General features: G+C 42.3%; 1 protein-coding gene across 3 annotated transcripts in view; it reads right to left on the minus strand.

Annotated features, from left to right (window-relative positions):
* The window catches only part of LOC149155574 (N-acylphosphatidylethanolamine synthase-like), a 224,078-nt gene that overhangs the window by 154,867 nt on the left and 53,694 nt on the right, over positions 1–15,517 (minus strand). For all 3 annotated transcript variants that reach the window (XM_089440698.1, XM_089440699.1, XM_089440700.1), the window contains exon 2: positions 9,815–9,942. In XM_089440698.1, the coding sequence (XP_089296824.1) occupies positions 9,815–9,942 (128 nt within the window). The remainder of the gene's footprint in view (positions 1–9,814; positions 9,943–15,517) is intronic.

Below are 15,517 nucleotides of genomic sequence, written 5' to 3' on the forward strand. Positions count from 1 at the left end.
GTGATGAAATCCATAGAGATGCTCTCCCATTTCCCCTCAGGGATGGGAAGAGGCTACAATAATCCTGTTGGATGGGTCAACTCTCCCTTGTTCCTCTGGCAAGCTTCGCACTCCTGCACATGCCTCAACACATCTCCCTTGAGTCCCTTCCAAGTGAAGCGCTCTCTCACTCCATATAAGTCTTTCCTGAACCCCTAGTGCCTGGACAAAGGAGAATCATGAGCTGCTCGAAGGTCTCTCAACTGTGATCCCGAAACCAAAAATATGCGCCCCTTATAATAAATAACCTCATCCATCACCCTATAGTGCTCATCTGCATAGCTGCCTTCCAAGATCTCACACGCCCGACGATCCTTGGAGTATTCTACCAATAATTGAGCCTTCCAATCATGACAAATGTGTTAGTTTTTGGTAGCATCGGAAGTGCTCTAGCCTTAAAAATTGGGGGAGAGGCTAAGGCACATGAGTTCTAAGGAACCCGAAAACCGTTTTGTGAAATTCCACTTTGATTGTATTTTATTAAAATAATTAATATTTTTAATGGAGTTCCTAAGTCTAAACTTAAGGAAATTAAAATATTAATGGGTATTAATCAAAATATGGGTGAGAATGATCTAGAAGGCGGATCAAGTCATGTTTTAATCTTAGTCATTGATTAGTTGTTGAAGACTCAACAGGAAAATTATAAAATGGAGGCTTGGATTTCATTTGGAAACACACGCGGAGAGATATAATTGATGTAGAGTTCGATTTATGGGGCTAGGAAGCTGAGAAATTCGCACTAAGTGATCATTCAACAGCAAAGGGGCAATGAGAATCTGGGAGGACTTTCCGAAGAATACTGACAGAGAGGCAGAGAGAGCTTGCAGAGAGGCAATGCAGTAGCCGGGAGAGCTGACGTTGGGCCAGTCTAGGCCCACGCAGCCCTAACGCAGAGCCAAAAGGGCTAGCGCAGACCAAAAAAATTGCATGACAGGCAGAATCCAGAACCACTAGGAACAGCCGGAACAGCCGAGAACTGTCGGGATAGCTGACACAGAGCCTATGCAAGGCCAGCGCAGAAATAGCAAGGGTTAGCCAGTCTTGTGTCAGATCAGCCGATATTCTGTCGGGTGAAGCGAGGTAAAACTCACTCAGATTTTCCGCTAGTATTTTCTCTGTATAGGATTGCTAGATTAGCATCCTAGATTTGTATTCAGATATTTCTCTTGCATAATAATAAACCCTCAAAACTGTTGCACCGGTGTTCCCGCATTGGGTTTTTCCGAGGACTATTGTGTCCAAAAATAAGTGTCCTATGTTTCTTGTTCTTTGCTCTGTTTTTTGTTTCATGAGATCAAATATTTAATTAGTGTAAGTTGCAGAAGTAATTTGCTTCAGTATTCAAAAGAGTAACTTGATGAATGTAATTTAAAAATCAAGTAGGTAAAGCAGATTCAGAGTGTAGGAATTTTCACATGGTATCAGAGCATTGATTTTGAAACAAGAAGAGCAAATCCAATGCTAAGCAATGAGGCTGAAAGCTGCACTTGGCAGCAATTCGAATCCCCTTGAAGGGATTGCACAGATCCTTGCTAGGAAGCAGATCCGAGGAAATCTCTCTCTGAGTGAGACGACAGAGGTACGATTTCCAGTTCGTGAGTTTGCAGAGGCAGAGGGAGTGACGCAGATCCTCAACACAGTGCTTGAAGGGCTAGTTTCTGCCACGGCAGAAATCCGCTGGAAAAGAACGAAGACATGTAGAAGGGGAATTTTCTCCTCAGAGAACTTTCTGCCAGAAATTTTGAATTTCTCACTTGCTGAGCAGAGCTAAGCAGTGACTAGAGGAGTCAATTCAACAGTTGGGTGGGATGCAATCACATGGGCTCAGAGATCAAGACAAGTTGGAAAGTGTCTCCAATTATGTCACATGGAAGACCAGAATCTTAGCTTTTCTGGAGGAATATGATCTCGAGGCCTACGTCAATAGTGTTGTAGTTGTTCCTACTGAAAACGATCAAAAGAAGAAGTACAAAGTCGTGCAGGGGAAGTCAAAGAGGCTCATTCTCAATGGAGTTCGAGATCATGTGGTCTCACACTTGCAAGGCAAGGATACAACCCGAGAGATGTGGGAAGCCTTGTCTTCTCTGTATGAAGGCTCTTCCGAGCAGCAGAAGATGTATTTGGAGCAAAAGTTGCAGCGGACTTCGATGCAGAAAGAAGGGTGAACGTCTATCTTCAGCATCTTCAAGACACTAGAGACCAGCTTGTTGCAGTGGGGTCCACTCCTCAACCAACCGCGACGGTGAAGCTAGCCCTGAATGGAGTCTCGGATGAATGGTAAGATTTTGTCCAAAGCATATTGGGCAGAGAAAAACTACCTTCATAGTAGGAGATATGGGTGGCTCTTCAACAGGAGGAGTTAAGGAGGGACCTAGTGAAGGTCAACCTCAGTGGCAGCAGTGGGAGTGGCACAAAGATAAAGGAGGAGGAGGAGAACGCAACTCTAGCATCGAAGGGACAGCAGAAGTTGAAGCGAAAGGACATTTCGAAGGTGAAATGTTTCAGTTGTGGCGATATGGGCCACTATGCATCCCAGTGTCCTTTGAAGAAAAAGGGCAAGGATGAGAAACATGATCCTAAGGCTGCTTCAACAAAGATTGACGAGGATAAGTTTGCCATGAGTGCCCACGCATCTCTAGGCGCGAGATGGGGCGATATTGAGCTGTAGTTAGGAGGACTACATGTGGGCAGGATCCTTAAGGAGTCCACCTCTTGGATCAATTCCTTGCTACGAGAGCCCAAGATTCAATAGTAGTGAGATGGGTTTAATGTCAGATGATGCAGTGGAGTGTTTGGAGGACAGATGCAGTGGCTTGGAACCAGAAACTAATCAGCGCAGAGCAAGGTTGGCAGCAGTGCAGATGGCACAGTGCAGAGGTCAGCAACAGCGCAGAAGATTCAGAGGGTCAGCAACAATCAGATTCCAACATTCATTGTATTATGTTGAACACAATTAAGTTCAGTTAATTTGGATGTTTTTCAGTTGCTTCTCTCAGCAACTGAGTTGCAGTACGGATGCAATGTTAGCAATGGCAGTGCTAGTAGCATAGTAGATGCAACATTTGAGAGGGAGTTGTAGTACAGATGCAGTAGTGGCAGTGGCAGTGGCAGTGTCATGGGCAGCAGTACAGTAGCAGCAGTAGCACAGTGTTGGTGGCAGCAGCAGTGCAGAAAGGAGGTGCTTCAAAAACAGAGCAACATGCAGGTGGAAATTGTTGCTAGAGCACTTTCCTCGCTAAGAGGGAGTGTTAGTTTTTGGTAGCATCGGAAGTGCTCTAGCCTTAAAAATTGTTGGAGAGGCTAAGGCACATGAGTTCTATAGAACCCAGAAACCGTTTGGTGAGATTCCACCCGGATTGTACTTTATTCAAATAATTAATACTTTTAATGGAGTTCCTAAGTCTAAACTTAGGGAAATTAAAATATTAATGGGTATTAATCAAAATATGGGTGAGAATGATCTAGAAGGCGGATCAAGTCATGTTTTAATCTTAGTCGTTGATCAGAGACTTAATCTCGGTCATTGAAGACTCAATAGGAAAAGTATAAAATGGAGGCTTGGGGTTCATTTGGAAACACACGCGGAGAGAGAGAGAGAATTGATCTAGAGTTCGATTTCTGGGGCTCAGAAGCTAAGAAATTCGAACTAAGTGATCATTCGCGGCAGAGGAGCAGTGAGAATTCGGGAGCACTTTCCGGAGAATAATGATAGAGAGGCAGATAGAGCTTGCAAAGAGGCAACGCAGTAGCGGGGAGAGCTGACGTTGGGCCAGTCTGGGCCCACACAGCCCTGACATAGAACCAGAAGGGCCAGCGCAGAGCAGAAAAGTTGCCTGTCACACAAAATCCAGAACTGTCAGGAACAGCGGGAACTGTCGGCAACTGTCGAAATAGCCAGGATAGCTGATGCAGAGGGCAAAAGAGGTGACACAAGGTTGACGCAGAGCCTATGCAGGGCCAGCGCAGAAATAGTCGGGGTTAGTCAGTCTTGTGCCGAATCAACCGGAATTCTGTCGAGTGAAGTGAGGTAAAACTCACTCATATTTTCCGCCAGTATTTTCTCTGTAAAGGATTGCTAGATGAGCATCCTAGATTTGTATTCAGATATTTCTCCTACATAATAATAAACCCTCAAAACTGTTGCACCGGTTTTCCCGCATTGGGTTTTTTCGGGGACTATTGTGTCCAAAAATAAGTGTGTCCTATGTATCTTGTTCTTTGCTCTGTTTTTTGTTTCATGAGATCAAATATTTAATTAGTGTAGGTTGTAGAAATAATTTGCTTCAGTATTTAGAAGAATAACTTGATGAATGTAATTTAAAAATCAAGTAGGTGAAGTAGATTCAGAGTGTAGGAATTTTCACAAAATGCTCATGAGCAAAAGCTCGGCTGGTCTCCTAGACAGTGCATCCGCCACTACGTTGTGCTTCCCCCGCACGTACTCAATATCAAAATCGTAGGCCTGCACTTTGTTGACCCATCTCTATTGTCTGTCATTAAGGCCCTGTTGCCCCATGAAATGACAAAGACTGTTGTGATACGTCTTCACCTGAAATCGATTCTCAACCAAGTACTGTCTAAATTTGGCCAATGCATTCATTATGGCCAACATATTTTTGTCGTAAATGGAATACGACAACTCATGAGGTAGAAGCTTCCAACCCTCGAAAGCAATGGGGTGCCCTCCTTGGGACAAGACTGCCCTGATCCCTACACCTGATGCATCGCACTCCAATGTGAAAGGCTGAGTAAAATTTGGGAGTTCCAATACCAAACAACAACTCATCACCTCCTTGGGGCGATCAAATGATGCCTAAGCTCCCTCTGTCCACGAAAAAGCCCCCTTCTTAGTCAAATCAGTAAGGGGTGTTGCCAACTATGAGGAGCCCTTCACGAACTTCCAATAATAGGTACGAATGCCCAAAAATCCTCTCAACGTTGTCACATCTCGGAGCTCTAGCCAATCCCAAATGGCCTGAATCTTCTCCTCATGCACCTTGACCCCATCTGCACCTATGATGTGTCCCAAGTAAAGCATCTCTGTCAGCCCAAACTCGCACTTAGACATCTTGGCATAGAATTGTTTCTCCTCCAATATACGCAAGACTGTCTCTAAGTGTTGTAGGTGCTCCTCCCATGTCCTGTTGTAGATCAAGATGTCATCAAAGAATACCAGTACAAACCTCCTCAACTGGCCTCGGAACACATGGTTCATGCATGACTGAAAAGTAGTCGGTGCATTGGTCAACCCAAAAGGCATGACCAGGAACTCAAAATGCCCATAATGACACCTAAAAGTTGTCTTTGGAATGTCCTACTCTCTCACTCGGATCTGATGATACCCTGACCGCAAATCTATCTTAGAGAAGTACTTGGCTCCTCTAAGCTCGTCCATCAACTCATCAATGCGTGGAATGGGATACCTATTCTTCAATGTCTTCTTGTTGAGGGCCCTGTAGTCAACACACATGCGAAGAGTCCCATCTGTTTGAGCTAGGTCAAATCCCTAAAGTGAGCCTCTGGATCCTTCCGATGAAAGCACTCCACTACTCTCCGCGTGAAGTCCTCATAGGAGGTCACGCTAGCATGCCCCAGAGTGGACAAACCATCAAACCACCAATCGTGCGCCTCCCCCAACAGGTGCAATGTGGCCATCTTGATGGCCTCTACCTTTGTCATCCGATTCAGCTGGAAGTATGTGTCCAGCTTCTCTACCCAAGCACGTGTTGTGCACTTGGTAGTGCCATCATATGTAGGAAAATACATTTTCCCAATAGAACGATGTAGCTCATAGTTCTGCGTACCATAGCCTTTCCCCTTCTCGTTTTGCTTGAGCTTGCAAAAGTCTCTGAAGGTCAAAGCCTCTCTGAAGTCTGCCCCCATGGACTGCCACTCCCGGAAATGCTCCCCCATCAACGATGGATCCTCTCCTCCACCAGTCTCACCCTACGCCAAAGGTATAAAAGAGGGTAAAGTAGCTCGAGTTGGCTCACTCGAGGATGGTCATTGCACAGTAGGTGAAAGGTGATCGAACTGTTGAGAGGCCCCTGAAGTCTCTCCAACTACAAACTCCCAGTTCTGGATCTTGATCTCATCCAGCATCTCCTTCTGCCCTTTTGCCAAATCACTCAAAGCATTCAAGAGACTATCGAAGGTCATCTCCTCCCTACTCTTGGGCTCACCCATATCTTCTGCTAATGCAGTCTTCCCATGATCCTCCATGTCTGGAGTAATCTCCAACTGCCTTTCCCGGCTTCGGTACCTCTGTCTTCTGTAAGTAATATTCTATCAGTCCTCCTCACTCATAGAAAAGTTTTCCCACGGCTGAGCCAGAATCTAAGCTCTGATACCACTGTAATGTTCCCAACTTAAACAAACAGTGATATATAAAGAAAAAATGATTCTCAACACAAAAATTTTAACAAACAGTACATGCTCATAAAAACTCCAGAAGTAGAACTCGTTGAGCCATTTTATTAATCAATGGAGCAAGTACAATGGTATGGATGAATGCACCTCGGCTTGCCTCAATGGCATGCATGAAAAAATCCAGGTGATGAGACAATGATATCATGTACTGGAAAATGTCTGCTCTAATGCTCTGCGTTGCCTAGAAAACTTAGAACTACACTTCTATATGGAAAGGAACTGCAAGAAAATCCATTTCGTTGCTCAGAAAATGCTATAAATTCGGCCCCAAGCTCTTTGACCGAAACCCACAAAAACCCAGAAATGGTTTGGAAAAACTTTGACCTCCCAAAATTGACCCCCAAAGGCACTGTGTAATCCCCAACAATTTTGCACTTTCCATTGCAAAGATACGGCTGAAAACCCCACCTTCGGTGCTCAGAAAATGTTGAAACTTTATATCTGGAATCCTTGTCAAAAACCCAGAAAACCCAGAAAGGGTTTGGGTTGAATCCAACCTCCCAAATTCGGCCTCCAATATGCCCTACACCCTCCAAGTTGCTCCAGAAAACAGCCTACAAGGAACCCCAACGAAATCCTCCTCCCAAGCTCCAAAAATGAAGCAATCTCCTCCTCAAATACTTCCCTTAACCTCCCCGGCAAAGTTCAGCCTCAAAGACTGATACTCTACCTCCCACGTGTGCACCAAGTGTTGCCTCTGCGCTGGCCCAGGAAGTGCGAAAGTCACACTGCAAAGAAGCACACTCCTCCAGCTCCCAAACTATCCAAAGTGACAACAAACCTCCTATGCTTCCTATCCGGAAAATCTCCCAACCAAACTCCATTGGAAGACACCACAAGCAAACTCCAGAAGTAGAACTCGCTGAGTCATTTTATTAATCAATGGAGCAAGTACAATAGTATGGATGAATGCACCTGAGCTTGCCTCAATGGCAAGTGTGAAAAAATCCAAGTGATGAGACAATGATATCAAGTACTGGAAAATGTTTGCTCCTCTAAAGCTCTGCGCTGCCTAGAAAACTTAGAACTACATTGCTAACTGGAAAGGAACTGCAAGAAAATCCACTTTCGTCACTCGGAAAATGCTATAAATTCGGCCCCAAGCTCTTTGACCAAAACCCACAAAAACCCAGAAATGGTTTGGCCTGATTTTGACCTCCCAAAATCAACCCCCAAAGGCACTATGCAATCCCCAACAATTTTGCCCTATCTGTTGCAAAGATACAGTTGAAAAACCTACCTACGATGCTCAGAAAATGTTGAAACTTTATATCTGGGATCCTTGTCAAAAACCAAGAAAACCCAAAAAGGGTTTGGCTTGAGTCCAACCTCCCAAATTCGGCCTCCAATATGCCCTACACCCTCCAAGTTGCTCCAGAAAACGGCCTACAAGGAACCCCAACAAAATCCTCCTCCCAAGCTCCAAAAATGAAGCAATCTCCTCCTCAAATACTTCCCTTAACCTCCCTGGCAAAGTTCAGCCTCAAAGAATGATACTCTACCTCCCACGTGTGCACCAAGTGTTGCCTCTGCATTGGCCCAGGAAGTGTGAAAGTCACACTGCAAAGAAGCACACTCCTCCAGCTCCCAAACTATCCAAAGTGACAACAAACTTCTTATGCTTCTTATCCGGAAAATCTCCCAACCAAACTCCACTGGAAGACACCACAAGCAAACTCGGCCTCCTCTTCACTGCGTCCTCCAGTAATACGCACCACCTGGAGGTGAATGCCACCGCTGGAAACCACAATGGAATCCTCCTACGGAAAAATGAAGAAAAACATTCCTAGGGTGGCACTCGAAGTCCCCCGAAGAAAGGGTGAGATCTTCGCTTGAGGAACTCGTGCTGAACAACAAGTGACTCGACTAAGCAACCAAAGAGAAATCGATATGCCAAAAGATGAATGAGATGAGGAGAGCTGCCTTCCTTATATAGATTTCGTGGAGCACTTTTCCCTCCAATTCGTCCTCCATTGTGGGCCCTCACTTAACCACCATCATGCAAAACTTAACCACCTCCATGCAAATCGAACTAGGGAGTGCATATTTCCCTAGTGAGGGTGGCCCCCGTGTGTAACTTAACTACAACACAAATAACTTTTCCTAAGTCTAATCTCCTAATAAAATCGAATGGGGTCCACTAGCTCCAAAATTGACCCCATAATACAAAAATTAATCTTGTTCCAAAATAATTTAGGAAGGGACATGACACTCCCTTAGGCCCTATGCTCAATCCTTTAGCCCTCTGCCACCTTCAGCACACCCAGCCAGCCTTGTTTCTGCCCTCGGCCTGTTGCTCAACCTTGGCCTCCTGTTCCAGCACTCTCGGCCTGCTCTTTTACGTCTGCGGGAGGCCCTGCAGCCTTGCTATTTTCTTGCCGCGGCCTAAAAATTTCGTAAGACACCCTAAGAAGCTAAAACAGAATGGAAGACCTCCAAACTTTGGATTAATTAATTACCAAACGTGCTACCCTTCTATATCTTGTTCCTTTCTTTTAGTGCATTGGATTAATTATCCATGTGTGAACTCTATTACATACAATTTCCCACATTGTAAGCTCTTGTTACAGATCCCATAGATTGTCCTGGCAACATTAATCAAAATGGCAGTTTAATATGGAGGTTGTGTTAGTAAATGGTAACATGCTAAACTAAAGCTTATAATGAAATGGATTTCACCTCTTTTTCATTATAACAATATAATTAATTATCGCCATAGAAGAAGCATGGACTAAAAGTTGCAATAAAAGTTATATCAGCTGCATGTAGGGAATCACTTGAAATGATAGGTTCAACTCTATAAATAAATATAGGCGTGTAAACAAAACTATAGAAAACAACTATAAGTGGACAACACAATACCAGTGGGAAAATTAACGACAAGAGATATAAAAGGGTAAAATAGGTCATTGAAAGACCAAAAAAAATATAAAAGTTAGAAAGCACCCAATCTTTAAAGTGACACATATTTTTTCAAAGAATGTCCATAATCAACACATCAATTGCCTCTTGGCAAGACCCTTGATCTTCCATAATGAATCTAGCCATATTTCAGTAACAACAATAAGTAAAAATGATTATACACAATCACTTATAATTCCATCTATGGAGAAGAACCTGAACTTTCAGAAATTGAAGAAAGTGATGTAAGCATTGAGTCCCATTATAAGCAATAAACAGAGATGAAATATTCTCATTTTTCATCAACATAAACCTGCAAATGACATCTTAGCTTGCTCATTATAGAAAAGTTATAAGTTTTAAAGACCAATGGCTACTTACAAGCAACAATTCTAAGTACCCAAATTAATGTGACAGACTAAAAGGGGGATATGCAGCTCACCAAGTCGAAAGAAGTATGTAAAGAAAGGATTTGTGAAACAAATGTCCTCTGCTGTGAGAGTCCAACGAGCTTGCTTCCAGTTCGTAATAGGAGAACCCTTAAACCCCCACATAAGTGGATCATCCAACCTAATATGGTCATTAAAAAATTAAACTGAAGATAATTGGTAAGTATCCACATGAATGCCATATAGGAAACTTAAAAAGAATATAGTAAATAATATGTAGTAAGCAGTAGCATCAATACATATATAAAAGAAAAATGGCACAAGCTATGTTAAGGCTAATCAAATAACATAATTGTATAAAATCAAGAGCAAAATGGAATGATGTTACCATATTGTGTTAACTAGGGTTAGTTGACATGCCATAGACTCCCTAGATCCTCGTTTGACTGGGTAACCCCTGAAACAAGTATTTGGCTCAAACTTGCCAAGTAGACTCAAGACTCACCAAAAGTTGCCAGACACACAAGTCTAACCTCAAACTCAGCCCAAACTTGCAAGTTCAAACCTATAGCAATTTTGTGGAACCTGCATGCCACTTGGACGTAAAAATAAGTTTTGAGGGGGCGAACTTCAAGAATGAAAGCCGAAAACCCCAAATGCATTGATAGATAGTAACCTGTTCTCATTTCACTCTTATGTCTATCCATTTCCTCTCATTCACTTATTTGTTATTTGAAGTGACTCTGTGATCATCGAGGCTAATTTTATTTGTTGAGTGTGCTTGACAATTTGTGAAAGGAGGGCAAGTTCCACTATAAGTGTGGGAGGTCAGGTTCTACTAATTTGTGAGTGTGCTTGTGAAAGAGGCCAAGTTCTGCTATCATTGTTTGTAGGGAAATTTTGTTTGTTGTGTGTTTCATTTGTTGTATGAAGAAAGGGCAATTTTATTTGCTACATTTTGGTTGTGCAAAGGCAACAAGGAGGGTGCACTTTTGATGTGTGAAGGACTCAAGGAGGTGTGAAGAAGGTATGTTGACTTGTCAACTGTATGCTTCTGAATTTTTTCTATGTTAGACTTCAGTGTTTATTAAATTTTTCATCAATCTACTACATATGAAATGCTGAAGATTCAACCTTTTAATCAATCTGCTAGATACTTATTCTTGGTTCCTAAGTCCAAATCTAAGACGGCTCTTGATCAAAAGCATGGGAACAGTATGTTTGGGAGGATCTGAATGATGGCATGCAAGTCAAGTGCAAGTACTGCCCAGCTGTTATATTTTGAGGTATTAACAGGCTGAAACACCACCTAGTGAGAATCCCAAGCAAAGATGTCATAGTTTGTGACCCTTGCCCTGCGAAAGTCACAACAAACAAATAAAACAATGCAAAGCGAGCTAGGATGAAGTCAGATGTTGTAGGAATAGGTAGATCTCCTATGCCACGCCCTAGGTTGCACGAAACGGGAAAATGAGTACGAGTTTCTGAAACGGGAACCGATACGAAACGCGACCTCCCCAAATTTTGGAAACGGGGAAACGCGAATATATCTATCTATATATATATTAGGGCATTTAAGAAATATGTGCAATCATAAAGCATATATGATACATTCTAATTTATTACATTATGATAAAATTGTCAATTGTCAATGCATAAACCATAAGTCTCTAATTTTACATCACATTTACTCATGAATGATCACATAATGAAAATAGAAATATCCAAAATCAGCCACGAGAAATTTCTAATTTCTTGTCTCGTGCTTGATTGGGAGTCTCCTCCTACATAGTCGAACAACCTTAGTGCTCTTGATTAAATACAAGTTTCATACTATCCTACATGCTCTTCATTATTGGGAGTCTCCCCTGCATAGAGGGCTTGGTTCTCTTGATCAAATACAAGTTCCATACCCTAGTACATGATAAAATCCAATGGAAACATTGCAATCCCCCCAATCCTAAAATCCTGAAAAACAGATAAGTCTACTGGATTTTGAGTGAGATCTAAAATTCTACTTTCTCCAAATGAAATCCAATGAGGGCGAAACCACTCTCAAACATCCTGAGTCATTTCATGGTAATGGTAATTTAGCATTACCATGAACTGCATATCAACACTAGGGCAAAGGTTCACTTTTATAACTTTAGACAGGCATCTAAAAGCAACTAGAAGTCACTAGGATAACCTAAAAATAATTTAGAAAACAAATTAAAAATTAAAAATTAAAAAAAAACACAAGTAAAAAGCTGAAATGTGAGTCGTACGGTCCTGAAATGCGTTTCAGGCTATGCTGGCCACGTTTCAGTTTCGTGAAACGTGGCAATACGGCCTGAAACGCGTTTCAGGGCCGTACCATACGCGTTTCAGCGTTTCGTACCTGTTTCCGTACGGAAATGCCCCCTTGCCCTACGTTTCCTACAACATAGGCCACGCCTTGTAGTTGCTCAACAAGTGCTACAACGAACCCATGTACCACCTCTACTTTCTCCCTTCCTCGCAGAATCCTATAAACTCAAGTGTCCTTGTAGAGTTTTAACGAAACAAAGAGGAAGGACGCAGATATGGCAAGCTCTTTACCAACTCATGGTAGATGCTACTGTAGGAGTTAGCCCTAGATACAAAGCCCCCTATTATAGTGCACTTGGGGGAAAAGACCTAGATGAGGAGTTGTAGTTTGTCAAGGAACAAGTAAAAGGCCTTAAAGTTAAAAGTTCATGGGACAGTATCAGTTGCACCACTATGTCAGATCGGTGGAAAGATCACAGGAATAGAACAAAGTCAATTTTCTTGTGGCATGCCCAAGGTTGTTGGGGTGAAAGTAAAGATGGAGTGAGAAGTAGGAAATGCCAATTTTTAAAAGCATTTGGTTGTTACCCACCCAAGTGGGTAACCCCTAAGAGAAAAAAATTTGCGTATTTGTTAAGCTTGCCATCCAGCAGTCCTACAATGATCCAAAGATAGCTAGCCTCAAAGGCCTTCTATCCATGCTCTAGTTCGTGCTTTACTTCATCTAGCATTCTTATCAGATAAAGGTGGGTCATCTATTATAAGGTACATTAACCATTTTTGTATTCAAGTGCTTTCATTTAATGTTTATGGGCATTGTAGTATGTATCACAGGTTGAATTGGATAATAGACCACTTTTGGTTGTATTCTTGTTAGCATGCTTCACCTTGTTGGTTATCCTTTGCCCCTAGTCCAATGTGACCTTCCATGAGGCTTTTATTTCCAATGCCGAGGGGCACAAATAGGAGGCACCAATTGATGTTGCATGTCCACGACAATCCATACCTAAAATTTTCCACCTCTTCCTTGTATCCATGTCTGATCTTAGGAGTGATTGCTATCTGTCACCAGTATTGGTTCCCTATTTTCCTCAACCTTGAGTAGGGGCCCGGAAAATTTGCCCTAAGAGATTGATGTAGGAGAAAGAAAGGAAAAAGCATGTGCCATAAGGATAAAATGCAAAATATTGGCAAGGATAAATGAAAGTGCATAAACAAAAGTCTAGCCTGAGCTCTAAACCCCTCATTAACCCTCACCCAGTTCCTAACTAATACATGAGCCATCTAAATAAAAGGAACTTTCACCAACCCCAAGGGTTAGCTCAACTAGTCAAATAAGTGCCTCGCCATTCGGGAGGTCACAGGGTCAATTCTCCCCGAAGCCCTTGGGGTTAGGCCTAGCTATTGGCTGCGGGGCTTGATACCCTTGATCAAGCTCAGATATTTTTGTAGACGTAGCGGCCACCCAGTGACCGCGGGTGTCTGTGAACCACCAAAACCAATAAGCAAAAAAAAGAAGGAACTTTCACCATCCCAACCCCAGTGAACAATGAAACACTTCATCTCTAAGAGGTAAATGAAAAAATGAAAGTTTGCAACCCAAGCTAAAAACAAAAACAAAAACAAAACAGAAAAAACAATGAAGAAATAAGGCGAACAATAGCAGTGGCAAAAATAAGCCCAAGAAATGGGTAACTCAGGTCTCATGATCACTCCATCTTCACATCATAATGCTCAACAAAAATAGAATTTTATAGCTAGTACAAAGATTATGGCAACCTCCATGAATTAAACCCCTACCATATCACTAACCACTTGCACCCACTAGTTGATGGGTCGATGTTAAAATTGGCAACTAGGGCCAAACTCCACCTTGGACAGCTCATATGATAGAGATGATATTTTTATTGGATTCCTCTTTCCGAGAGGTGCAGGGTTGATCTAAAGATCATCTCATTCTGACAAGTATAAATGGAATTATGAATTTATTTCTTCTATGGACAAATTGTCAAGGTCGGACAGAAGTCTAATGTAGGCTCATGAAGCCCAACAAACATGTCTCTTCACCCCCAACATTGTGTATAAATAGAAGAGGCACTTTCCTCATTTGGACACACATCTTTCTCTCTCTTCATCTGATTGGGTCGTACAAATCACAGGCAGACTATTCTTCTCCACACGTGCGAAGGTTTGACTGGGCATTTATGTTTTCTGCGTTGACCGAGTTGCAGCGAGATTTGACCAACATTGACCAGGGATTGTTTGACTTCATTTGACTACGATTTTTGTGGGAGAATCTCTATTTGAGCAAGCCACATATTCTGGTACAGATACTGAGATTTTCTGGGCACTTTGACCAGCGTTGACTGCAACCTTTGACCGTAGAAGTTGATTGTCCATTGACTAGGTTTGACCGGATTTTCCAGGACTGTTTTGGGTTGATTTGGACTGTATTTGGAGGCCAAGTTGACTGGGTTTGACTGAGCCGATTTGGAGGAGACTTTCTGTCGGTTCGACGACGATGACTTTCTAGTTAGGGCATCCTGTTGACTGCAGTTTGACTGCACTGTTTTACAGTGATTGGGGAAGTAGATTTTGTCTATTGTACTCTCTCTCTACTGAACTTTTGAAGAATAATAAGAAGATTTGATCAAAGGGTTTTTCCCAGGCATTCGCCAAATATTATGTCCTCTTGTCTTGGCATGTCTTCTGCTTATTGTTTATGTTCTATCTGCATTTACTATCAATGTTAATGTGATTGCTAATCTGGAAATTGATATTGGGCTAATAAGAAAAATTGAAGTAAATCGCTCTAAAGCATAGAACATACCATTGTTATCTAAAATTAATATGGTATCAGAGTTGAGGTGAAGGCAGCCCAACCAAGAGTGAGAAGAGCAATCACTAAGATTTGTTGAACAAGGACAAGATTCAATGGCCTCCTCATCTTACTTCAAATCTGATGACAAGCTCAATGATAAGTCTGATTATCATGCATGGAAGATGTCTCTTGACTTGACTTTGGAAGAGCATGATGTTATGGACTATGTGCAGGGAAATATTATTGAACCTCCTTCAAATGCACCAGTCACCGCTAAGACAAAGTACAAGAAAGGCGAAGTCAAAGCTAAGAAGATCATCAGGGATTCTATTCATAAGCATTTAGTTGCTTACATCTCCGATTTAGGCACATCTAAGGAGATGTATGACAAGTTGGTTAGCATGTTTAAAGCTAGCAATGCAAACCAAGTCCTCTTTCTCAAGAACAAGTTGAAGGACATAAAGAAGGGAAGAGGAGAAGATATCCAATCCTACTTCATGAGGATCACTGAAATCAAAAATGATCTTCTATCAATTGGAGAAGTTATCGCTGACAGGGAGCTCACTCCCATTGCCCTTGGAGGTCTCCCTCGTGAATGGGATGTGTTCAACATTACTATCCTCAACAATGATAGGATTCCAGGTTT

Source organism: Pinus tabuliformis, chromosome 9 (assembly GCF_031772625.1).
Source record: "Pinus tabuliformis cultivar Carrire ecotype Pingquan chromosome 9, CPIR1, whole genome shotgun sequence".
NCBI lineage: Eukaryota > Viridiplantae > Streptophyta > Pinopsida > Pinales > Pinaceae > Pinus > Pinus tabuliformis.